General features: G+C 44.1%; 1 protein-coding gene across 2 annotated transcripts in view; it reads right to left on the minus strand.

Moving 5' to 3' along the window:
* PPARGC1B (PPARG coactivator 1 beta) overlaps window positions 1-27,670 on the minus strand; it is a 169,897-nt gene that overhangs the window by 34,900 nt on the left and 107,327 nt on the right. For both annotated transcript variants that reach the window (XM_061616840.1, XM_061616839.1), the window contains exons 2-6: window positions 20,979-21,152; window positions 12,512-12,724; window positions 8,706-8,822; window positions 2,531-3,671; window positions 1,040-1,076 (exon numbers count right to left, since the gene is read on the minus strand). In XM_061616840.1, coding sequence (XP_061472824.1) covers window positions 1,040-1,076; window positions 2,531-3,671; window positions 8,706-8,822; window positions 12,512-12,724; window positions 20,979-21,152 — 1,682 coding nt within the window. The remainder of the gene's footprint in view (window positions 1-1,039; window positions 1,077-2,530; window positions 3,672-8,705; window positions 8,823-12,511; window positions 12,725-20,978; window positions 21,153-27,670) is intronic.

A 27,670-nucleotide genomic window follows, 5' to 3' on the forward strand; every position in this document is an offset into this window, starting at 1 on the left:
AGGTAACTATGCCAGGAAAGTCTTGCAAACGGAACTCTTTAGGCTACTGAAGTGCCACAAATGATCAGCATATGCTGGTAAAATATGTATGGCATAATACATAGACTTATTTGCACAGCTGCATGTTACCTTTTTATACATTTCCAATTTGCATCAACAGGGTGTCGTTTAAAAGCCTGTAGCAGCATGTACACAATATTTTTGGTCAATCATCTGGGAGACAGTCTCTCCCACACATTCCTATATGCACACAACTTCCAACTGCAATATGGAGCTGTTAGTCAGAAGTGAAACACTTTTGCACTCAGCAGGTTCCCTTTAGTGCACTAATAGTTTAGCTCTAAGCTGCTGTTCCTCTCTGTGACATCAGAGCAGGATGGCCAAGCAGAGCTGGTCAGCTATTCCATGCCACTAAAGAGCGTGGAGTGAGAAAGAAGCTTGATTACGCTATACAGCAAAAATTGCAGTGCTGTAACCATTCCCATATTATAAACAGCCACATTCTTGACACATGGAAAGACCTACATATATGAAAGCACAACATGGAAACTAGTCTTACATCCCTGATGATCAGGAGTTTCGACAACAGAAATTAAGCCTTAGCAATAACTTCAAAAAAGCATTCACCAGATGCAGGTATCTATATCCCAGAAATGACTAAGTTCATCTACATGACAAGTACTACCTAGAAACACTCTTTGCTTCCTCGCCATTGGGTGTGCAACACTTTGGAGCCTCCCCTTCCAGCAAAGAAGCCACAATTAATATGAAGTCTTGGTATCAGTCATAGTATTGATAGATCAGCGGACTGAATCTCCACACCAGAATACTATTCTGCTTCCTTTTTGCTCCTATGTCTATCCAGTGAAACAGACCCTATGATGCCATTAGCAGAACATGAATGAAATCAAGTTTTGGTTTGAGCAAATACTGCTGGGTTATTAGTGCTGCAAAGTTCTGCAAATACCATTTGCTGGGCTCCTGACATCTGAAGCCATCCTCTTTCTCTAATAAGATGTATTTTTAATATTACACTTACGTTTGCGCCAAGGGCAGCGACAGACACCTTGGTGCTTCTGAAAGAAAAACAAACAGAGAAAAGCAGAATGACTCAATGAGACATGTCTGTGCCCTCAAACTGGACCAAGCTGCCAATGACAGAGAAGGCAGATTAAGGCTAAACAAGGTGAGATGCAAGAGATCCATGATGAGATCTATCAGCATCATATGTTTTACACTTAAAGCCAGCAGTTGTGGTGGGGAGAGGACTGGATCAGGGCTGCAGTGTTGGGGGAGTTGGGGATTAATCCTATCCCCCAGTGCAGTTTCCCTGATTTAAATCTATTTTTATTTATTTATTATTTTATTTTATTTATTAACTTTATTAGTTGCCCATCTGGCTGGTTACCAGCCACTCTGGGTGACGTACAACATAAAAACATATAATTCACATTAAAACCTTAAAATTCCAACAATAAGACTAAAACCTAACCTGCCCCAAAAGCCCAAGAATCTCCCCTTCCCACAACCTGCTATTAGGAAAAAAGGCAGATGCTTGTATTGCACCTGTCTCTCCCCACTCCACTCCACCCCTGGACCAATGACTAAAAGCAGCTGCAGGGGGAAGAGTTAAATTGGGGGACTGTCACAGGAAGGACTAACTGCCCTCTCCCAGTACTAAAGCTCTGATCCAATTCAGGAGTCTCTGCAGTTGCTTATCAGTGGTGGTGGGTGGTGGCTCCATGTCAGTGTAACAGTGGAATCTGCTCCGGGTTTTATTTCAAACTTTTGAAGTGCTGTCCAAGGTGCTTCAGAAGCACCTTGGACAGCTCCTTGAACGTTCGTAATAAAATCCGAACAGGATTCCACTGCTCCACTGACATGGAGCCACCAGCTGCCACTGAGGCTTATAGATATAAAAAGAGACCTGAGGATCTGATCATGGATTGCCCACATCATGTCTGGTTTGATCCTTAGTGATCTGGGTTATGAAAAGTTGGGAACTCGGAATTCTAGACTCTTTCTCTACTTCTTTATCTGTATGAGAGTTCCTCCATGGAGCATGTCACACTTTCAAAGAACCTTCCCCTCCACCCCCGCAACCCTGGCCACACTTTGCCCAGCTTTAACCAATACTGAATTCCTTCTTTGTCACAACTTTGCTACCATCCACCCTCTCAATACTGAGTGTCCTATTGCAGTACAGGATTCCTGTGTTTGACTTGAGGCATGAACCTTCCCTTACAGGAAGGGCTGTGGCTCAGCAATAGAGCACCTGCCTTGCATGCACAAGGGGCCAGGTTCAATCCCCAGCATCTCCAAGTAGCGCCGTGAAAGACCTCTGCATGAGACCCTGGAGCGCTGCTGCCAGTCAGTGTAGACAATACTGAGCCAGATGGACCAATGGTCTGACTTGATATAAGGCAGCTTCCTACGTTCCTTCCCAATTACTCAATTTCCCATTGGTTAAACTGGGCCACATAACATCAGACTCATACTTAGAGCGCCATGGCTCCCCACCCTTCTGTACCTGTTTGATGCAGGAGGGCGCAGCACTGGCTCTCATTTATCTCGCACACTTCGCTCTCCCCAGAGCTCTCTGGCGAGGGGGTTTGCAACTCCATCGGGAGGCTCTGGTACCTGCCATCCACCTCTCCTGTGCCACTCACTTCAACCTCTGCTGCTGGTGCTTCTGTATCAAAGTTTTGCAGAAGGGAGGAGCACAGGGACAGATCTGTGGAGGGAAACTTGTTCCCTGCTGCCGCTGCGGGCACAGCAGGATCTAGGGGAGGCTGGTCAAGGAACGAAAGCCAGAGACTAAGCTCGGGGTTGAGTCTTTTTGAGCGCCGCACAGCATAGAAAGAGCTCTCCTGCTTGCGGCCCCCTTTCCCAGAGGCTAGGTGGGCCGGGAGAGTCACCCGCTTTGCACCATCTTCTTCTGCAGGGCTGCCAGTCTCTTTCTTAGCTTCAGGCTCCATTTGGGGGCTCTGCCTGGGCTCAGTTTTCACTTCTGGTGGTGTTTTGGCTGCAGGCTTGCACATCTGCAGAGATTCCCCTCCAGTCTGAAGGGGTGGAGGCCGTGGAGCTTTGGGAGGCTGTGACCTGGCCAAGGAGGCGTACACGGGCTTGGCCAACCTGTATGGCTTGCTCACATCACACGGGAGGTCTCTGGCAAGCAGCTCCTTCAGGATGGAGAAATCAGCAGAGGGGGCCCTGGGCTGTTTGCAGCCTGCTGAGAGATGCCAAGAGTTGGAGGGGCAGAGTGGAGGCCGCTGCAGGGGGCAATCTGGCTTGGCTCTTTTGGAGGGGCTATGAAAATGCTGATGTTTCGCACCATCAAGGTCTGTGGGGGGCACCTTTCTGGGGGGAAGGCAGTAGGTGTGCATGTAGCGGATGAGCTCCACGGCAGCATTCAGCTCCTTCTCCCCAACGCCTTCCTCAGAGGAAGAGGGTGGAGTTGCCGCAAAGTTACTGCAATTCAGCATGTCTTCGCTGGAGTCGCTGTCCTCTCCGTTGTGGACACAATGTCTTTGGGGCTCACTGCCACCATGGCACTCATCTTTCGTGTGTGGGCAGCGTGCACTGATGGAGGTGAGGTGCTTATGAAGCTCGGTGCAGCTTCGACTCTGAGCCTGGAGGAAGCTTGACTTTCGGTCTCGGATACCTTCCACCTTCAAGAGCGCAGAGAAAAGGGAGTTAGACTAACCAAGGATGAGCTTTCCACACACACATCCTGCCACACCATATAAAGCATCCTCATCTCTGTACATTCCTCATTTGGGTGGCTCAGCACATTACAATAAGAAACTGCAGCAGATTTCATTAGAAATGTTTACGTATTTCACAGCATCCCAGAAATGGCTCTTTCACAAGTTGACACCAGGCATTTATTAGTACAGACAAAGAAGCTTGCGGCACCAGTTGGAATTTATGGAAATCCATTATCGACCCTGACAATATATATACTTATTTAAAATAAGAACATGAGGAAAGAACCATACAACTTTTTCTATGGTTACCTTGGCGATTTATCAGTGACATTTATTACTGCCTATGGGAGCTGTCCTTAATTCAAACACTATTGATTTATCAAAATTATAAAAAGCAAATATTTGCATCCTTGGTATAAATTAGTGCTCTCTTCTTCCACAGGATTTCCAGGCTCTGGCTTTTCTGTTTCAATTTCGAATGTAATAAATGAAGGGCCTTGCATCCAAATCAGTAGATGACACTGTGATGCCCCTGTAAATGTAATTACTGTAAATATGGTAAGTGTGGGTTTATTAGTGTATATGTGGTAGTAGACTGAGGGAGAGGGGGTAGTACATGGGTTGGAATGTTTATGAGTGTTGTATGATGAGTGTCTGGCTGTCTGAGGTATAAATGGGAGGATGACAATTGTGAAGGGGTTTGAGCGCTGAGAGGGGTTTTTGGAGGGTGTGGTGGTTGGTTCTGGGTTTTGGAGGGGTGGATTGGATTTAGGTGGGTAGTTAGGCAGGTTATTTATGACTAAGAAATATAAAGAGTAACACATCTTATGAAACCACATGCATGTTGACTGAACCTTTAAGTAATCTTGTTATTCCCTGTGTAAATAAATAACTAGTTCTTGGTTTACCAAAACGCCGGATCCTTGGCTAGGTTTCACAGACCAGAAGGGTGGGCAGGGCATATACCAAGGTTGGGAAACAGTATTAATGGTGGCAGCGGTGAAGAGATATCGTAACATCAGCAGGTATCCAAAACAACCCAGGGCTGTAATCTTTATAGGCACAAAGATACAGGAGGGTTGAGGCCTGTAAGTGCACCCAGACAAAACGTAGCAATAGGCCAGGAGGAGATTAAGGCACAGTCTCAAGGCTTTATTGTTTACAGAGAGTGTCAGGTGGTGGTGCCTAGCAGTGGGATCTTGAGAGATCTGTGCTAGGGCTGGTGAAAGAACCGTTTTGAGAGCAGGACCCTGAGGTGGGACCGTGACAGGTGGAGAGCACGGAAGGGGTCCTGACAGATACCTGTTTTCTTTTTCTTCTTTGGGGTAAATTTCAGCCAATTTTTCTAGTATCTAGCTTTGAGATGTCTTCCAGCATTCACACCTCAAATGCAGGTTGCTGCTTAAATGCAAGTCTCCCTTTAGCCTGCGCTTCCATTCCTGCCAAGTTTACTGCATTTACGTGATTGAGCAAATACCGTGGGCATTTAGCGGATGAGCCCCGAGACCTCATGAATAATAAGGGGTGTCTTCCTTGCCACCAGGGGCAAGGAGCACTTTGCCCTGCCTGATTCAGAAGAAATGGGATGATGGTCCATCCACCTCTGCATGGATCTCTGCTATCGCTCAACACAAAGTCCCACAGCATACCTTCAAAGCAAACTCATGGGGGAACATGCTCATTCTGTGCTCTAAGAATCATTTGTGCACAGCTTGAAGGGACATAGTATGAGCTGGGTGGATTTCATCCTTATCCTTAACCAAAAAACGATACAACAATCTTAGAGATATAACCTGAGATACAGAGCCTCATTCACTCAGAGAGTGCGCACTGGGTATGAGAAATCAAATGGAGATTTGGGGAGGACCCTGGAAGTTAATGCAGGGTTTGAAGCACCAGGCCGGGAGACGAGACCAGACAGAATGCTTGTACACTTTTAACAGCTCCTTTTGAGAGCTGTCCAAAGCAAGATGGATCAAAGAGATTCTTCATACCCCTTGGATCGAATTTCTTCCTAGCTGGTGTATGTGACAGACAGCATTATTTGCATTCTCTTTCTTACAGCTGGCGTGGAAGGGTCAATGTCCCTCTTCTCCGCCACCCAATCCCCTTTGCCCTGCCTTTCCCATCCAATTGCAATCCACTTCCCTGGTGCACTGCACAATTTCCAACATCCAAGTGGAAAATCTTTCATGGCATCTTGTGTGGATTTCGGGGGATTCATTTAAATGATTGGACTAGTCCTGCAAGTTTACATGAAGCGCTTTGCCCAGCTAAAGTCAACTCAATCAGCAACTAGGAAGCTCCATTCTAATGATGGGGTCAGGAATGGGAGAGAGGGGAAAGATTGTCATGAGCAAATTTAAAAAGGAAGAGGATCTGGAGGGAAATAAAAGACTCTTTGTGCACTGTGCTCAGGGACGCAGCTCCAAAATGCACACAGAGAAAAGCCTTTTGGGGAAACGCCATTGTCTTCTTGTTTTGAGAAGGCTCACTCCGACATTACTATCAGTCTCCTCTTTTTCTCTTCTCTTTTCTCTCCTTTAATATATATATGTATTGTATTTTATGTATTTTAATTGTATTTTATGTATTTTAAATTTATTTTAATGTTTTTGTGATTTTACTGTTTACAATTTTATTATGTACATGTTTGATTTTATTTTTGTAAGCCACCCCAAGTATTATAGGGTAGAAGGTTGGGATAGAAATATTTTAAATAAAATAAATAAATAAATAAACCCAAGTGTGGCCACCTTCTGTATTCTTGGTTTTTTATTCCTGCTATGGCAAGCATACAACCAAAATCCTTCAAGGGCGGACAGACTGTGTACTAGAGTGGATGCCACCTGTCTCATAGCTTATGGAGCACATGTACCTGGACGCATGGCTGGGGCACTGGTAGGGTGGCCAGATGCAGAAGAGGGACAAGGCTCCTACAACATTAATAGCTGTGCGTGACAAGTTACGCTGGGTGAAATCACCTCCTTTATACAACTATTAAAGGGGCAGGAGCCCTGTCCTTCTTTTCCTTCTGGCAGCCCAAAGTGCTTGATTCAAAACCCCACTGAGATATATGATATTAAATAATGAAAAATCCCTCTCAGATTTTGAAATAAAAGAGGAGGGGGGAAGAGGGAAAGCTTCGTGAGTGAGACTTTGTCAAGTTTTTTTTAACACCTCCCTCGATTAAAACTTGGTATGTTTACAAGGGGCCAGATAAAAATGCATTGTGGATGCAGGCTGTCAATTGATGATCTTTGGCTAAATAACAAAGATGCAGGCTGCCAGGTGACCGTCCCGATATTAAAGCTTAATAGCAGCATTAAAAAATCATACTTACGTCAACATGACCAAAACGCATTGCTTCTGTTTAAAACAGTAAGCAATGATGTTGCTTAGCTAGGCTAGAGTCTTATAACACAGCTTAAGCAGGGCTGCCCCTAATGGCTCATGCAGATGCTTTCGGGTAGTGCAGTATGCAGCTGAGTCACCTGCTGGTCTTCTGATGTCACTGCTCTGACAGCTACCATTAGTTCAAACTGCTCTGATGACACACAGGGCCTGGCAAGCTTAGCCCAGGCTCCTCAAGCACTCTGTGTGAACCAAATGCCACCCTTCCTTTGGGCAGTGTCATGGGCTTTCAAACCCCAGGTTCTGGGTGCATCTCAATTAAATGATCTCAGAGCTGTTCATCAGTCAACTCTAGGTTAGCTCTAGAAATATATAAATATATATATACCTACAATACACAGCTAGCAAGGGTGGCCTGCTTATGCATCACCAAAAAAAGAGGTGAAGAGAGGACACAGATTTGCATGTGTTCATTTATATCCATAGACAGAAACTTAGAAATAATTACTAGACTTTAAACAGCAACTCAATACATCTCACCATAGTGGGGAAGGCTGTGACGAGGTGATCTGTGTGCCCGCCCAGGTACTAACTGTGGATGGGCAACTCCAAGGCCTCTGCTCTCCTTTCTTAGGGTTCTTTATGTTTAAACTGGCCTTGGTTGGGACAACCCCTCAAATAGAGGACTGTCCACTGTAAAGACGTAGCCACCCTAACAAGTAGTAAATTACTCTCTCAATACAGTTACGATGTCAGCCTGAAGGATCATCTCCTTCCCTACGAAACCACCTGCAGTTTGTCCATGATCTGTTTACTGCATTTGAAGCACAATGGCTGGGGATGCACAACCCTGATTGTGGCACCTAGGCTGCTGAAGGCCCTCTCCAAAGAGGTCCATACATCTATCTCCCTGCTGGTCTTTTGGCATGCAACCCAAACCTGGCTTTTTCAGGAGAGGTTTTTGGTTGATTAAGGACCCTATTTCCGAGTTGACATCCCTATGACTGCACAAAGAGTGGGCAAAAGAACTGTCTTTGGCCGCTGTGGCTTCCTTATTGTTGGCTGGTAAAGTGTTGCTATCATTTTCTGTTTTTATTGATGATACAGTTTTAAGTCATGTTATTGCAAGAAACCTCAAGTGTTTTATGGAGAGGCAGGACAGAAGGAGTTTAATGGGGAAAAAATCTAGAAAACACTTCTAACAATATTGATGTCACTGCCCCAGTGCTGACTAGGCCCACATGACTGTACCTTTTGCATTTAAAATAGGATATCAGCTGTGATTAAAACCCTGGATTTGATCTTAGGTAAACATAGTCCAGCGTGTTATCTTAAGGCAGTCTTTTCCATCCTTCGGGTCATAAGAATGCAAGAACAGCCTGCTGGATCAGTCCAATGGCCCATCTACTCCAGCATCCTGTTCTCACAATGGCAAACCAATTGCCCATGGGAAACTCACAAGCAGAACCAGTAGCGCAAGGAGCATTCTCCCCTTCTGGAGTTTCTAGCAACTGGTATTTGGAAGCAAAGTGCCTAACCATTGGCCATACTGGCTGAGGCTGATGGGAGCTGTAGTGCAAGAACATCTGGGGGCCCAAAGGTTGGGAAAAGCTGTCTTAGGGTGGCTAAGGCAAACAATACCTTTGAACAGGGACGGTGGGGCCTGGATTTGGGAGCTCCTTGACGCCATACACTCCCCTCTTTCTGAACCTCATAGCTTGGAGGCATATTGGACGGAGAAAGGAGCAACTTCTTCAACTGGAAAGGAAAGTGGTGAAAGAAAGAGTCGGAATTCCTACATAAATGAATAGCCGCATTTCGTTAAATCCTCCAATGCTACCCGCCCCCTCCAGTTTACAGGATAAATGGTTGGGAGTGGAGATCCAAACTAGAAGCCACTATGCCAAAACAGTGACTCTGATTTACGCAAGCCAGAGTTACAAGGCTGCTCCCCCCCCATTAGTTTTGGCAGTCACAGCTTATTCAAAACATCACATGAATCAGGATCATGGGAAGGCTCCAACACACGCTGGGACTGAAAGGCAACACGCAAAGCCCATTTCTGAATTTCTTGCCTTTGAATTCATTCTGGCTTGCAGTCCCAACAAGCATTGGATACTTACCAAGATCCAGTTCCATGCGGTCTCATTGCCTTGTTGTTAAAGCTCATCAAGGTGATTGCAAAAATTCATTCACAGGTATGCATAATGAAAAGCCGGCATGTGTGATCATCACACATGACGACCTGCCTGCAGGTTTTGTGCTATTTTCTACATGGAGATGCTGTGCATGTAGAAATTATGTAACATATGAAGAAATCCTGAAAGAAATGCACTATATTTACTTCTTTCCAGAGAGCTGATCAGCTGCAGCTATCAAACATTATTGCTTATGAGATGAACAATGCCTTATCAAAATACTTACCACGTGTTATATCTTCAAAACACTTTATAAGCCTTCTCTAAGTATTCCTCCTGACATCCCTGGAGTGTCTGCCAGGCAAACCAATATGCACACCACCCTCTACTGCCTCCTCTAAGTGGGACTAGACCGATTATGGCAGTGAAGAACCTAACCAAATCAAGGCTAATTGTGCAAAATGAATGTTCTGTTGCTGTAATTACATAGGAGCCCATGTGTCGAGTAAGTCTCCACTGATGGTAGAGACCCCTTAGGTACCCAGGAAATTATTAGGCTGTGTGTATCAAAATTATCCTACCAAGCCCTAAATATTGACTGCGTATGCACACTGCCTTCATGGTGCCTTAGAACACAGTGGCAGAGAGATGCATTCAGGCAGCCCCCAGGTTGGGGGTTGGGGGGAGATGCCATTTCACAGTTTGAAGGCTCATTGGTGTTGCTGAATTGGCTTCTGAAGAGTGGGGCTAATTCCGCCCCCCCTTCACCTTAATTTGTTCAATTGTGTCACTGACATGGAAAGCGAATGCATTGCCTCCTGCAAAATCAATCAATTGGATATAACATTCCAACAAGGGCTTTGATAAATTCATTCATTCATCAGCTTGCCAAGTGTTTTGAAGATGTACTTTCTGTCTGAATGCCAAGTATTTACAGGGTATTGTTGTTTTAGGACAGATGCTGCTTTAATCCCATCAAGAAAGTTGTGGATAAAGCAGCAAACTGAAAAATTATCTCAGAGTATCTGGTATCATGATCCAAATGTTCCTGATTACATGGCTAGAATATTTCTGTTAAAAAGAAATGTGTTTGTGTGTGTGTGGGGGGGGGGTTGCAGCAGGATTTCACAATTCAAAATCTCACACTGAAAGCAACATGGGATCAGTAACAAAATGCCAGATTTGACTCTTATAGGAACATGGCAACAGGGAGAAATCTTCAAAGGCAGTCTGGAAACTCAAAAACCTTTTTAAACATTAAGCGTCTAATGGTGATTCAATCAGTCAGTTCCCACAGTCAAATGCCTGCTCTTTCCATCACAATATGGTGAAAATTTCTGCTGTATGTGCAAAACTTCTCATAATCATTATAATATAATATAAATGAAAAGTTTCTTTCCTTCCCCCCTGCAACGTATACATTCTATATATACACATATGGATTTGTGTGATATATATGGTATATATATAAATATATAAATATTATACACCCACACGGATGCACATTTTTGTGTGAAGTGAAAATGCATACAGTTCACCACTAGATGCTGCTAGAACACTTTTAGAAATCATGACATTCATTAATGACACATAAGGTGGTGGTGGAGAAATGATAGGCTGGAGCCTGTGATTGTGCACCAGGTCCTCTAAAACCAGCTCTCTTGTAAAATGATTTTTATAACATGGCCAAGTAACAGAAGGGTGAAGCACATTATGGAGGACTAAAGGCTCTGTAGCTTCCACTCTAGGCAAGTACTACGTAAAACTAAGCTCAGAAGAGGTGACTTTCTTTATTAAGATGCCACTCACAGCACCCTCTGCCTCTTCTATCATTCTCTCTTGTAGGTTGGCTAATAAGTGATCTCAAACAGAATGAAGAACAGGCTAGGGCTTCAGCCTAGCCAAGTCCCCAAGCTTCAAGAGTTGTACAAAGGGCACTGTGTATTCTGCACTTCTGGGTAAGCTCAAGATGGGAGGGCGCGGGATTGAAAGGTGGTTCTATGCATAGAATTTGGCCTTCCAGATAATCCCAGTTTTCAGTATAAAGGCAGGTTTCAGGCCCTTGAAAACGTGTAGGCAACATCTGAGGAAGTCTCAGAAGCATGAAAGGTGACTAAATTTGGCTCCTTTGGGAGCCAGGGATATACATTTAATAAATAAATAGTTAATTTTGCAGGGGACAAATAGGCTAGCAGTAACCCAAGCAAAATTAAATTAAGCAACGTGAGAGCAAAAATATGCAATCTGGTTAATTTACATAATGTATAGCGTGGTCACAGAATCTAGATTTTCAGGTCACAACACTATTTTTCTATTAGAAAAAGCAAAGGCAAACTTTCCCTCTGCTTTAAATGCAGAGATCCAAAGAAGCTTACATTATAATCATAGAATAGTAGAGTTGGAAGGGGCCTATAAGGCCATCGAGTCCAACCTCCAGCTCAATGCAGGATTTAGCGCACAATTGTTTGCTTCCTTTTATTTCCTTATTTCTTTACATTATGGCTGCATATACACCATACTGTCAAAGCACATTCAAAGCACGTTTCCCATCCCTAAAGAATCCTGAGAGCTGTAGTTTATTAAGGGTGTTGGCAACTGCAGCTGTGAGAAATAAACTACAGTTCCCACAATTCTAGGGGGGGGGATGTGCTTTGAATGTGCTTTAAAGGTACGGTGTGCCTGCCACTTTATATCCTGCCTTTCTTCCATTATGGAAGCAAAGTCAGCACACACGGTGGGGATGTGTGTCACCCATCCGGGCACTGACCAGACCCAGACTTGCTTAAGCGTCAGCGAGATTGTGCAGAATACACTCAGCTTTGCCCATAAGGGCTCAAACAAATGAAAGTAACCCGATGCTCAGGGAGAGTAATGAACATCGTAGCTGGGAGAGAGCTTTTCTCATGCTTCTGATCATGCAAGTGAGCAGCATTTGGAGACTTTCTGGCACGGAAGGGGGTGGGTGGGTTGGGAGATGTTGAGAAATGAGATAAAAAACCCAGACAATGAGGCACCACTAGAGTGGGGCTTGTTTAAAGATGATTACAGATGTCTTAACCCACCCCATTCCCCTCCCTTCCCTGCGACAATCACACTCTTCCCGCATAAGGATGGCAATGGAGCAAACCAAGTGAGAGCAATGGTGCGGCACATGTATACGTATACAATAACAGGTATATGCTTTTGTATTGTTATAATTGTAAGCCTAGAATGAAAAAATTCAGACCTTTGCTTCCTATCATACCCATGCAGCCGGCTTATCAGAGGCGCATCCAAATCCACCTTAAACAGTAGGAAGTGGGTTCTTACTAGAGACAGCTCATCAACCTCTGGGGCCAGAGGAGGCCCCCTCGGGACAGGGGCAGCAGGTTTGGGAGAGGGGGCAGGTGATGCGCAGCCGCTGTTGGGCATGTCCCCCTCGTCCATATTTCCGAAGGCAGCCAGACCCAGGTCGTCTCCCTGGATGTCATCCAGTGTCTCGGTGAGAGCCGCCAGCAGCGCTTCATTCTCGCTGTCTATAATCTGGTGGGAGGAGCCAAAACAAAGACAGAGAGAGAGAGAGAGAGAGAGAGAGAGAGAGAGCGCATAAGAAAAGGTGTTACCCAAGCAAAACGCCACCTGCAGGAGAATAACTCTAGTGACATTACATTCAAGGAATGCATACAGGTTAGCAGCCACCAGGCCGGTGAAACAGTTGAGGTTACTTATATAGTCAGAAAAAGCAAAAATAAGCTACCAACTATAAACTACATAGGGTTGTCTTCAAGGCTAGCTTTACTCAGAGTACACCCACTGAAAACAATAGATACGGCTAACTAACACCCATTAATGCCAATGGCTCTACTCTGAGCACAACTTAGATGTAACCTACAGTGGAGTTTGTTAGAACAGCCTTTCCCAACCTTTGGGTCCCCAGATATTTTTTGGACTACAATTCCCATCAGCCCCAGCCACCATGAACAATGGTCAGGACTGATGAGAATTGTAGTCCAGCAACTTCTGGGAATCTAAAGGTTTGGAAAGGCTGTGTTAGAATCCAAAATATAACAACCCACTCCCATGTGGAATGTGAACTGCATATCATAAAATGGAACCCAGACTTTCCCTCAAACCCAGGGCCAGCGACAGGCATGACTGGGCCCTTGGGCACCAGCCTGTCCCAGGTTCTCGGCGCCTGCCCGCACCTACCTCTCCCACTGCAGTAAATGCTGGCAGTGCTATGAGCGCATCTCTGCCATCAACCAAGATGGCAACCGAGGCTTCCCTAAGGGGCTGATGCCCCTGCCACCATCTTGGTTGATGGCAGATGTGTGTACATGCGTGCCATCAACCAAGATGGCGGTGAAGGCGTCAGCCCCTTATGGAAGCCTTGGCTGCCATCTTGGTTGATGGCAGGCATGCACGCAGCATGGCCAGCATTTACTACCATGGCAGAGGTAGGTAGGGTGTGCAGGCAGGTGTCGTGGGCCTCCATGGTTGTAAAGGGGGATGCCTGGGAGCTCCCTGCCTGGAATCCACGGGAGGGTTGGGAGCCGATGCTGCCACAGTTAGTGGAATGGGAGTGCTACCTAACCACCCTAAAGAGGAGCCCTTCAGGGGCCTCTCAGCCAGGGCCTGACCTGGCCGCCCTCTGGCACCAGCCCTGCTCAAACCTAAGCCCTCTCCTGTGATCCTTATTTGCTTGTGCAAAGCTCTTCTTCTTTTAAAAAAGAGAGATCTTACCTAATCTCTGCTTTTCCCCATAGAAGTTGTAGCAAGGCAAAGCATCATTCTTTAAGTTAAAGATTGAGAAGCTGAGAGGGGGAGAGAAAATCCCTTATGCAAGACCAGGCAGGGAAATTGGCAACTCAGTTGTGACTGAAAAAGTGGTCACTTCTAGCTTTAAAACATACCTACACTCAGCACAGTAGGTCTGCAATGCTTGTGCACAAAAAAATGCAACAGGTGTGTTAGAGCTAGGGGGACACTTTTTCCAAAATACACAGTGTAGTCACATTTCGCAGCAATATGGGAAGTGTCATTCACTTGCCTAGGATGACTCTGAATGTGCTGCATGTGCACACTACTATTCAGAGTCGCTGCAAAGCCTGCACTGTGTGGATCAGGCCTTCCTTGTTCCTTCACTCTCTCTGTGTGACTTTGGGTCCAATCCATTTAATGGAAGCCATGGACTTTGAAGAGGCATTGTGACACCTGTATGTGTTGATGATGCCATATGTGTGAGCCTGCACCGAGAAGCCTCTATTAGGCTTAGCAAGGTCTAGAAATTTTTTGGGAAAAGTAGCCCCTAAATGGGGAGGGGGGAAGGGGTATAGATCCTCTTCCAAAAAATTCTCTTTCTACTTCTACTTTTTTAAAACCTGGGGTTTTATTGTCTTCAACACCACATTATTTGACTGATGCATTGTTCTACTGAGTGTTTTGTAAACCACTGAGACAATGTAGGGTGAAAAGCAGTCTACACATATTGAAAACAAATAATAAATGTCTGTCTCCTGATGGCTTGTAATCACCTCAGGACAGTCTGAAAGCTGGCAAAGCAAGTTTTGAGAAGCCTTTAGAAGCGTCACCCATCAATGAACATAATTTCTACCCTTAAAGGTTTTATTTTTTAACAGCATTCACCTAGGTTTGTAGAGATATGATTTGATTTGGCGGTGAGCTTTATTTCTGCATGAGCGATAGATCTTATCTCTATAGAGCTATATTTCTGTTTCAGAAAAGGGCTTACATTGGAAGGATTTTGCTGCCTGACTTATGGCTGGTGCATATTGTTTTTAAAAGAAAAATAAAATGCCCATCACTATCTTAAAATAGCAGATGTCAGTGAGGATACCCTGATTTCCCTGTAGACATTTTTTGTCTTTGTTGTTCCTGGCCTACTTTGCAGCCCAATGCTGTGAAGGTTTTCTTGGTATACCTACCTGAGAGTAAGTCCCACTGAATTCAATAAGACTTCCTCTCAGGTAGGTATGCCTAGGATCACAGCCTTAGATATGTTTCAGCCAGGACAAATGACTTACTGGATGACGTATACCTTTCATTGGCACACATCAACTAAGGGTGCAATCCTAGCACTCTTGCAAGGGCTAAGCCCCATTGAAGTAAATGAGATTCAGTTCTAAGAAAATATGCTTAGGATCACACTGCATAGCTTTGATCTCAGATTAAAATTTTTCCCTCAATTAATTGCTGGGTTTGAGTCTGTTGGATACAAACTCCTATGCAGACTGCACATGTGTAGTAACTCTTGCTTCTCTGTACTAAATATGATAGAAAGAGAAACTTACAAACAGCCTTTCCTCCCCATTGGCATCCATACCTAACAGTTATTTTGCACTTTTTGACAAAAGCACTTTTTAGCAATAAAAACCACAGGCAACTAAAGTACTCGGTTGGAATCAATGCACATGATGCAGCCACCGTTAGTTATTTTTAAGTTCCAGTTTCAATGAAAGAATTATGCACATTCTTAAAACTATTCCACTTAAATCAATGGGACAACAGTGCTCAACTTTAGCTGGGTTGTGCCCACTGGGTTTTACTGGTGTGACTATTCCACACACATAATCCCTGATGTATAGAATCTGTATGCTGTAATGAAGGAGAACCAGCAAGCTGCCTACACAGTTTAAGGCACAGTTTAGCAAAACACCTCGGATGACTCAAGCAGGATATGCGCAGTCACAACATGCTAGTATTGCAGTGGTTCTAAAGCAATTGGAATTCATTTTTAATTGCTAGGAAACCTGGCTGAGGGTGCCTAATCAATTTAGAATGTTATCCATTTGGCACATGAACGTACGCAGGACTATATAATCTTGCATCCCACTTTTGTTTAGATCCTCCAATCCTTCCCAAAACTGTACAATTGCAGGTATCTGTATGATGGACACTGAAATCATTCCTGGAAATCTAAAGACTGGATAAAAAATCTGACCTGTTTAGGTCAGATTATAGTTAAATGATGCAGGGGAGGGTGAGCCAAGTATTTTAACAACCAGATGTCCCACCAAACGTGGGAGGGAGCAAGTGTTGCTGGCAGGATTCCTGCCAGCAGCAGCCAATGGAAAGCCCTGAAATGGGGCATTCTGGGGCAGGGAGAGGCTGAGCTGGCCCAGGATCCATTGTATCCCAAGCCAGCCTCACTGCTGTCACATGACAACATCTGGCCCAGTTCACGTCCAATTGCTGCACAAGCTCTAGGCTGGCACAGCCATTTGCCACCCCCCCTTCTGTTCCACTAGCTTGTGCAGCAGGGCTGCAAATGCAGTGCCCACCCCACTTTGTTAAGCCCTGCTAGACAGCAGTCAAGCTTTGGATTGCACCCTTAGTTGAGTATAGTACTAGGAACTCCAGTCTAATCTGGTCAGAGCGGGCATGGGGAACCTCTGATAGAGCCAGTTAAGTCTTTCTTGGAGACATTTGATAAGTCTCCCACGTGACTTTGTGGCCTCACAATGAACGTAATGCGCTTGCTTGTGTTAAAACCTTCTCCCCAATACATCAATTTTTGATGTAATGCAATCAATCCTCCATGTGCATTCTGATGTGGTACAGTCTCATGGAGTTTTGCGTCACGTGTTTGCCTGAACATTTGAATTGGCTCTCGGACATAAAGAGAGGTGCCTAACTTTGAAGAAATGAAGAGTCCCCGCTGACTGTGTGTGTGCTTATTTGGATTTGACTGCAGCCATCACTAACCCCAAATATTCATGTCGGCTCTGTTAGCAATGATAGTGGCAGCAGCCGGGAGGAAGTGCACCAAGGGAGCTGCATTCTCTGAGCAAATTTATTTTCCTTCCAACATTACCAAGATACTTCTGCAGGCAGGACATCAGCAGGATACGTTTCATCAGGCTCCACTCATTCCTAAAAGACCTGCCTTTTGCTTTTTGGCTCTGTTTATCTTTTCCTCAGGAAGTTCAGTGGAAAATATGTATCCCGCAATGACGGCATGTCAGTCATTCTCGACCTTTTACATGAACAGCATAAAGCTGGAATGTGAAGGTGTCACTGTAGGGAAGGGAGTCTTTAAAAGTTCACTGAGAGTGGATAATACCACTACAAAACATGATCTGGCAGGCACTTGTAACCTGAAATCCAAAAATCATGCTAAAGAAAAGAACTCAAAAGCACCGTCTCTCCATATACAGCTAATAAACTGGTCACCCTGAAGTAGGAGATACTGTATTAAAAGGAGGGTAAGCAACAGAAAGATGTCTTTCTCTGCCAATTTCTTTATTCTACATTAGCCTAGGTATCAGCTCTTATACCACACTGTTGTTGTTCTTCATTCTTGGTTTCCTTTCTCAATTACTCCTGTGAGGCACTTCAAACAGCCTCTGCAGACACCCCCCTCCCCAGCTCCTGCCAAAGATCATCAAAGGAATCCGTGTATAACTCTTCTTTTATTACAGGAACTAAATGGCAGTAATATAAGTTTTTCACACAGGAAGCAGTTCTTTTCCAACATCCTCGTTCCTATTGAGTCAGTCAGTGGGGATTGTGTGGGGCAGCATGCAGAACCTAGACAAGCTAGACCAGCCTGTGGCAGGATGCAGTAATGGGCCAGGCCCTTTTCTTGCTCAGCCTCAAGATGAAGCAAAGCTTACCTGGAAGGTTGTGCTGGGGTTCAGAAGAGGTTGGTGAGGCACCGTTATATGACCTGCCTCTGGTCTGTTGGGTATTTGGAAAGCTGTTGGGATTTGACATAAAAAGGCAACAGCAGGTGTATCACATTCATGTGAACTGAAATACACTGGAGGGTAAGTCAAGGGGAAGGGCCGTAGGTCAAAGGCAGAGCATCTGCTTTGCATGCAGAAGGTCCAAGATTCAATCCCTGGCATCTCCAGGGCTGGGAAAGACTCCCTGCCTGAAACCAGTCTGTGTAGACAATACTGAACTAGACAGGTCAATGGTCTAAGACAGCGGTGTCCAACAGTTCTTTCATACTTGCCAAATCTGTGATGCAAATGCGCATCACAGAGCCATGTTGAGCCACAAACTGAAAACAGTTTTGGAACTACTGTATTTAGAACTGCGAATGCTGTGATTGTTAAGAGTGGAGGGTGGACCCTTTTTTGAACTGGTAAATGTGCAAAAAAAATTATGAAAAATTTCATTTAAAAACCACCAATTTGCCACAGGTTAATAATAGTGTTTCGCCACATGTGGAGAGTGGTAACCATGTTGGACACCAGGGGTCTAAGACATATTGCTATGTTCCAAAGTTAAGAGGGAGAGAACTAGAGCTAATAGTCACAATATATCCTGATTATGGGAGCACTATCTTGAATACATTACAACCTAATGGGAGACAGCACACTTTTTTGTGGAAAGCCAAGAGTAAGGAGGTAGAGACGTGTGGGATGTGCAAAGGGGTTTTTGTCACCCACAGCTGATCTGTGCAGTCTTAATCTTCCTTGCCGGCTCATTGCTCTATCCACCTGCACCATGCCTCAGCTCGGCACATGGTATAATGGGACCACACATATTTTTGGAGAGCGCGAGCAACACACTGAGAGGGAGCCTCAGCTATAAATATCCATGTGCACAGAAATGTAGAGGTGACGCTGAAGCTGGAGTCAGATAAAAGAGGAGCTTTTCTGTGTGCTGGAAATTAACCTTCCTGGGCCATGGCACTTTGCGTGCTGTTTTCTATGAGCTTTCCCCTCATTTCCTCCTTTTGCTGCCACCCCCTCCTCCTTTATTGCCTCCCACCCACTGCTGAAGAATCCGTCAGGTTTAGAAAATCAGGCTGGGTGGCATAAGGCACCATCCTGTAATTTCCTTTTAATAATAGATTGCAGGAGGATTGGCTCGGCAGCCCTCTGCTGCTCTTCTGCTTCCTCGTTAGCTTTACTACACTTACTCCATTTAGAAACCAAGCGCAAATTAATGGAGCACTAATCATCTGCAGAAGAGATATTAATAGTGTGGACCCCCTCCCCACCCACAGCCACCTTTTCTCAGCTTCCCCAGGCTGTTCCAGGAAGAGAGGAGGGAGGGAAAACCCGAGCCTCTGTGATGAGGAATTAATGGGCGGGTGCCGATAGTATTCAGAATCTCCTAGGCCTGTCGAGCATCTGTTGAAAGGGGCAAAGAATCAGGGAATGGACAGAGGAAGAGGATTATTGATTTGTGTGTGTGTGTGTGTGTATTTGTGTATGAGAGAGAGAGAGAGAGAGAGAGAGAGAGAGAGTCTGCAAGAACTCCTTGAAATAGTTTGGTTTCTTCCCTTTGAGGGAGATGTTTTACACTCTTACTCTACCTGTGGTAGACCACATGCTTTCTGTGCACAACATGGCTGGAAAAGAGCATTGGCTGAGACACTGGAGAATTGCTGTCAGTTGGAGGAGACAATACTCAAAGAGATGGGCCAGTGATAGGAACTGAGGGCCAAACCAGACAAAACATTCAATTTGTGATTGCCATCTGCAGATCTTTCATTAAAAAAAAGAAAAAAAGCAACTGCAGGGCCCTAATCCCAATCAGGACTGAGAGGTGCAACAGTGTTTACTTTTGCAATCTTTCTAATAAAAATTGCTCCCCCAAGCTGTCATTTGCTCTGGAAGGAAAGTAGCTTCCCTCCTGGGGCAAATCACATTTTGGGATAAATTATTTCTGTCAGGAACATGGTGCTGGGAGTTGGGAGAAAGATTACTCTTCCCCCCCCACACACACACATTGCACTATAACTGTGATCTGGACTGAGGCTCCCACAGTTGCTATTTTTTTAAAAAAAATGAAAGATAATCAAATGTGAACACACATTTACTGTGTAGTCTTACACATATCTACTGTATCTGAATTAAGTCCCATTTAGTCCAATGTGGTTTACTCAGGTTAGTGGGCATAGGATTGCGGCGATGATGTATTATCTAATTTGGCCTTCAGTATAAGCAGCACAGCCTCAAATCCCAAATGTACCCTGAAACAACTGCTCTTGAAGCTAGCAAGCCATATATTCGTACCTTAGAGCAGAGTTGTTCAACCATGGGACCCCAGCTGTTGCTGGGCTATAACTACCATAATTCCCAGCCAGCTTAGCCAAAGTTCAGGGATGATGGGAGCTGTAGTCCAACAACATCTGTGGACTCAAGGTTGAAGAAGGCTGCCATTGAATAACAAGAGCTCACCCTTTCATTTTTCCTTGGACAAGCAAACTAAGGCCTGATTACAATATGTTTTTCCTTCACAGAAACATGAAGAAAACACGTTAAAAACAGTAGCGGACATCGCAGCAGGGCAAAGGCGCTTATCTGACCTCCTGGCTAGGGAGTCACTGCTGCTTACTGGAAAGGGGAGGGCCAAGGCAACTATGAGGTGCAAACCACCAGTGGACCCAATCCAGCAGTGCTCCTGCCAATGTGTTTGCACCGTGCCGCCCACCCTTCTGCCTTGCCCTTTCCCCTCCCAGTAAGCAGCAGCAATTCATCTGCCAGGAAGTCAGGTAAGCGTCTCCACCACCAGTCCATCTGCTAATGGTTAAAAATGTTTCATCAGAAGACCTGCAAGCAGAAGACTATATGTCTTCGTCCTACCTATGGATGATTCCTGCATAATCCATGAGTGCCAAATGTATTCCTGCACTGTTATCCTTTAGAGGAAGAATAAAGTTCTGTCAAAATTGCCCACAACACAGAAATGTGCTTCTTCTCTATAGTGGGCTCCTAGAACAATCACAGGGATATTGCCAATGATAGTATTATAGTTACATGTAAAGGGAAGCAAACTTCCCACAGCATCACAGAAAATCCCATGGTGAGAGTACCTGAAAAAGCTCAGAGTCATCTGTACTGTACTGGCTGGACTCTGTTTCGGAGCGCTCACAACACCACTGCAACTCACTGAAGCAATTGGCTGAGTCAAAGTCACTGGCATCCAACTGGGACAAATCGATCTCTGGGAAATCAGAATAAAGGTGCTCCTCACCAGACACTTCATACTATGGAGAGAAATGAGAAAAGGACGGTGAGCTTGGCAATTTCCACTGCTGGCTTGCAAATCCTGTGGGAAGGTGAAGGGGACCAAATAACACACGTCTTCACAAGTTAGAGATCAGATCATGGGTGGCTTTAAGTGGTGTCCAAATGTTGCTCAGTAAAAAGCCACGCTAACATGAAGCCAGAAGCCCAAAGGCCAAACCTTTCTAAAACAAAGTGGATTTTAACATATTTGAAGCCAGACTCCTACTTGTAGAAAGCCTTCAAGCTCCAAAAATTCAACCTCCATTTCCCACATTTGTGAGTTTATGTTCAACTTGCTCTTCAAAAGAATTTATCCAAGGCAGTTTTTAAAACATATTTTTAAAAAATCAATAAAAATTAACAATAAAAACAAAACTAAAATAAAAATAAAAATGGCAGATGTAATATGATTCCAAGTGACTCCCAATGGCTCTTATTATTAACCGCCTTGGTATTACTGATGTTTAAATGTTTTAAATAAATACATAAAATGATTGAGGAAACACAACTGACAACATTGCATAGCAGGGATGGGATCCGTCGGCTGGTGCTCGTTCGAAAGCATTCCATCGACCTAACAGGCTGGCATCAATTCGAGTTCATTCTATATCTGCTAGTTGCTGCTTTTACCGATTTGTTTTGTTCAGAAAAATATCAATATTAATATCTATATTTTTAAAAGAAATATCAGTATTTTGAAGGAAATATTTATTTCCTTTTAAAATATCTATATTTTAAAAGGAAATATAGACAAATTATCATTCTTACCATCAATGTTTTAGATGTGTGTGTGTGTTTTAATGTGTTTTCAGAAATAACTGTGAAAATTTGTTACATTAAAATCTAATCCCCAGCAATTGAGAATAAGTGAATTAATGAAAAATTCAGAACCAAACCAAATTGGGCGGAATTCTAGTACATCCCTTGTGCATAGTAAGAGTTGTGCATCTAAAGCAAACTTGACACAATCAATTTTACAACTTTAAGAAGAATCACAGAGTTGGAAGGGACTTCAAAGGCATTCAAGCACAACCTTCTGCTGATGCTGTAAGTATCCCTAATAGGCATCCATCCAGCATCCTTTTTAAAAAAGTGCCACCTTCTGCGTTTCAGCTGTGAAACAGCTTGTACTGTCAAGAAGTTCTACACCAGGGATGGGGAACCTGTGGTCATCCAGATGTTGCTGAACTACAACGGCCATTGCCCCTGACCACTAACCATATTGGCTGCAAGTGATAGGAGCTGCAGTTCAGCAACATCAGAAGGGCCACAGGTTCCCCACTCCTGGTCTAGACCTCTTCCCCTTTTTTAAAATTCTGGTCCTAATCTCTGGAGAAAGGGTAACCAAGGACTCCAATGCCAGTAAGTCCCGAACAACATGGCTAACAGTCAGGAAAGATGGGACTTGGAGTCCAGTGACACATGGTAGGCACCGCATTGGTTACCTCTGCTCTGGAGAAACGGGAGGAAATGGATTCATCATCTGTTTTATACCCTTCAAATATTTTTAAATGACTGTCATTTTGTTTGCTGCAACCAGGAATGTAGGCATCCGGAGTTGCAGGGGGGGTTGTAGACCCCTTATTTTGGGGGGAGCAGGTCCCTATGTAAGAGTCAATCAGCATGAAATGGGAGTGTGATGCCACTGAGAAGAGTCTTCTCACTTGGCTAACAACATGCTTTCTTTTCCTTTCGTGCGGATTAGAGCCAATCAGAGTGAATGGAAGTGAAGTGAGTCACTGAGAAGTTTCTTCTCAGTAGCTAATACACGTCTCCCCTTTCATGCTGATTGGCTCCTAGGGTGAGAAGTGAGCTTCATAGCAAAGTATCTTGATCTCCTAAATCCTAGTCCCACACTTGGCTTCATTTCAGAATTCTTAAAATCAAAATGCTTCTAGCAATGTTTAGCCCTCAGAGAGAGAGACTGAGCGGTGGTAAGCCTATGCACACAGCAGTTTTATTTTGGTTCTGTAATTCTGTAATTGCAGAAAAGACATCCACACCAGACATTTATTCCACTTTAAACAGTCATGGCTTCCTCCAAAGAATCCTGGGAAGTGTAGTTAGTGAAGGGTGTTGAGAGTTGTTAGGAGACTGTTATTCCCCTCACAGAGCTCCAATTCTCAGAATTCTCTGGGAAGAGAGGCTGACTATAAAACCACTCTGGCCATTGGAGCTCTGTCAGGGGAATAGTCCTCTAATAGCGCTCAACACTCTTCACAAACTGGGGAGGAAGCTATGACTGTTTATATCTGGTATGGATGTGGCCGGTAAATCCTGGGGGCATGGCTGTGAGGGGGCAAGGTGTGACTGTCATGAAGGGACCCTGCACTTCTGACTTTACACTACTGGCTAGGATCCTCTCCCAACCCACTCCCTGGTCCAGTGGCAAAATGGTATTATGTATTTCTAGTAACCTGCTGTCATCAATGGTTGTGATACTGGGGTGGGCAGAGTGCCCTCAATTTTGGGGAATTCAGTTCAGTACTATATAATAACACTATATAAGAATATATCCCTAGCTTTTAAAACAAAATTAACAATCAGTTTCTCCCAAGGGGTGGGGTGGGATGGGGTGAGGATGATATTCTCATTTTATTGGAAAAATCCAAATACTCATCCTAGGTTATTATTTACTTTATTTTAAAATATGTTGAAGGGCAGCAATGTTCTGAGACATTTTCTGCCCCTCCTCCAATGTGCCAAAACTAAAACGTTTGAAGTGATTTTCTTTTCCACATTATTACCTGCAGGGATATTCCTGGCTTATCTGAATGATTATTAGAATTTAAGTATGTTCTCCTTCTCCTTCATAGGTTATTAGTGAGAACTTGTATCTGATTGTGATTATTATTTGTGCCTACTTTGAATATGTGTATGAATGCCATTCAAAAGAAACTGAAGGATAAAGCAAAATAAAAACACTTGCCACCAGATCTCCCTATTTTGCAAATAGTATTTCCATCAGCGAATGATGCTGCAGCTTTGGCCAGCTTTCATAAGAAATGCTTGGGTTTTGTATTTCCAGTGTCAATATGATAATATCCTATTATGCAGATTCAAATATTAATATTTCTGTGCTCTTGGAAATATCACTCCCACTATTTTCTAGTGTGAGAGAGGCCAAACCCCCTGAAGAATAGCCCAGATGCTTTGTTTCCCTTTGGCAAAAAAGAAAAGAAAGAAAAGAAAAAACGTACTGGTGGGTGACTGACGACGTGCATCTTTTAAGTCTGTCTCTGTTCAAAGGAACAGGAAAACACCCACCCACCTATCAGCAGATCACTCGGATTAAATGGCTACATTTCTAGGGACAATCTTTCAAAATGAAGAATGTCTGTTTCCTTCACAACTAGGAGGGTCCTTATTTATTTATTTACTTTGAAAAAAGACATCTTCAACATTTCTTGGGACAGTTGGCATGACCGTGAAGTGTTGTTTGTTGCTAGCCTTCCCCATTCATCCTGAGGAGATATTCAAAATATAATAAAACAGCTAAAAAAACCAGTTAGAAAAATAACAGAAGATGAATTTAAAATAGTTTCCCTCTAAAGAGGGAACTATTGATGATTTCCTCAGGTGAACTACAAGACAGACCCCCCTCACACACACATACACGCACTGTGTACTACCAGAGCAGCTGTATGGCTTCTTAAGGGACATTTAAGCTACTCCAGCCCCTAGTGATGAACTGCGGACATTCAGGTCTAATCCTACTGCCCTGATAGCCAGCAATTAGGAAGGAAGGGAAGAGGCTTATAGGATACACCAGACAGTCACGAATCAGCCAAGCTCTGGACATACTGGCTCCTAACCGCTCCCCTCATCTGTCAGTGTTCAGCCTTCCTTTGCTCTCCTAGGCCCTTCTACCCCCAGCTCTACCCATCACCTAAACTTAGCTCTGCCACCACACTCTTGACATCGGCAAGCAGGCCTTTGAGCTGCAATATTTCCTCACACCTGTGACAACCTGTCCTTATAGAAACAAGCTTCTCCAGACACCAATTCAATAACGGCTCTAGCAATCTACTGTATTCTTCCCCTACTTCTCAAACCCAGCCAAAATGAGAGTATAATAGAGCAGAATCAATGGCTGGCGCATGTAAGGCAATCCAAGCTCTAAGAACTGAGCTAAAAATATCCAGTCAATCACACAGAGCAGCTGAGACCCGGCCCCATTTCCACCACATTCTCAAGGCATACGCAATTGCATTAAACTCCCAACACGGATGGTGAGAGCGAGTGACCGAGAAGGACACAGTAATGCTGCACTGCACCATTACTGCTAAGCCTACCAAAGGTCATGGGCATGATAGGGATGCTACTTTTGAAGGTCCATAAGGCATGAAGAGTGGGAAGTGGGGAAACTGTTTAATATCAAGACAAGGCCTGCTCAGACTAAGGATGAGGTAGAAATTAGACTCAGTATGCATTTAAAGGTGAACCCACCTAATTTGCACTTTCCAAAACAATACGCGACCAAAGCAGCCATCCTTTGAAATCTCTGCTTCACCAAATTTTGCAATGTCATTCTCCAGCCTAGTAATGTATGCAAAAATGCATATACTAGTGTAAAGTGTGCCTATAAATGAATGAAAAATGGAAATGGACTGCCTTCAGGTCGATTCCAACTTATGGCGACCATATGAATAGGGTTTTCATGGGAAGTGGTATTCAGAGGTGGTTTACCATTGCCTCCCTCTGAGGCTGAGAGGCAGTGACTGGCCCAAGGTCACCCAGTGAGCTTCATGGCTGTGTGGGGATTCGGACCCTGGCCTCTCAGGTCATAGTCCAACACTCTAACCACTACACCACACTAGCTCTCATAAATGAATAATCAGTGAAAATAACATACAAAAAACATTATATTAGGGAAAACTGCTTTGCAAAAATATGTCTATTAGGCAAAATTGTGTACTAAAATGTGTCTATAAGGAGAAATTCTCACTAAAATAATAATAATAATAATAATAATAATAATAAATTTTATTCTTAAGTCGCCTATCTGGCCGCGACAACGGCCACTCTAGGCGACGTACATAAAAAGATAAAAGGATAAAATACAACATTTAACCAGAACAACAGTCGATGAAAATCTAAAACCGCCCATCTATACAGCTAACCCTAGTCCACCCCAGCAATCCCGTATGCCTGCCTGAATAGCCAGGTCTTTAAAGCTTGGCGGAAGCCTACCAGGGAGGGGGCATGGCGAAGATCATAAGGCAGGGAGTTCCAGAGGGTGGGGGCCACAATTGAGAATGCCCTCTCTCTGGTCCGCACCAGCCTAGCTGTTTTAACTGGTGGGACCGAGAGAAGGTCTTGCATGGCTGATCTTGTCAGGAGGCATATTTGGTGAATTTTCAGGAGGACCTTTTTTCCCCTTTAATCACAAACTGATGTGGAAATGTGGAGAACTGAATTTAAGATTGGAAAAATGAGAAACTGAAATTGACATATTCATCCGTCCCTAGCTCAAACGAGGGCTTCTGTGCAATTGTGCCACCTGGCGCTGCTGATATCTACACCATCCTCAGTGCAGGGAATAATCCCTGTCTGATGTGTCAAAGAGTTTTGCCAGCCTTATTACTCCATTGTTACTTTCTTGAGTTACGTGTGACTTTATTGTTCATATTTTAATTCTGCTCTTCCTCAAAGACACTCTGGCCAGTGTACATGATGCTATTGTCTCTAGTAGCCTTCACGTCAATCCTGTGAGGTACATTTAACTGAATAACACCTTCATAGCTGAGCAGGGATTTTAACCCAGAGTTCCTCAGTCCAAGTTCAATGGCTAAAGATACTTATTTGACAGCCTTGAATACTGAGGTCCCCCTGTTCTCAGAAAACACTCTTTATCTAAGAAAGCACAGCTCCAGCCTGGAAAGTTCTGATCCCTACTTGGTGGCGTCAATACTATTACAGTGTTCACTTAATTCAGCAGAGTAGTCTTCCTTTCTGAGTCGACAAGTCCATTCCATGCAAGCCACCACAGAGCTGGTAGATGATAAAAGCCTTTGTCCTCATAATAATCAAGACTAGCATTCAAAACACTACCAGAGAAATGAAAATTCATGAATCCCTTTTATGTGAAGACCTGCTGGTCTGTGGAAGCTTCCAAACAATGGGGAGAGCAAACTTATTTGTTTTGCATTTAGCTCTCAACTCGTAAGATCAACTGAGCATTTGAGAAGCTGTAATGAGAGAACATCCTAGGCACTGCTTTGAAGTTTTCCAAATAGTCTCCCTAGGACTTAACAATCCATTTTCACAAGAAGTTACAGAAACTAAAGAGACAGCATTTCCCTCCCCCCCCCTCTCCATTCTCTGTTTATTCACTGGGATAATCTCAGATTATATGGCTTGTTTCCCGCAGGAATGGGACTATATGTCTTCTCTGAGTTTTACAATTTAATTTAGGACATAGTGTCCAATAACAGTAAATGACTGGTCCTCCTCCCCTTCTGTACAAGCATCAGGTGAAAAAAAGGGTGAATGG

The sequence above is a fragment of the Rhineura floridana genome, chromosome 3 (assembly GCF_030035675.1).
Source record: "Rhineura floridana isolate rRhiFlo1 chromosome 3, rRhiFlo1.hap2, whole genome shotgun sequence".
Lineage (NCBI taxonomy): Eukaryota > Metazoa > Chordata > Lepidosauria > Squamata > Rhineuridae > Rhineura > Rhineura floridana.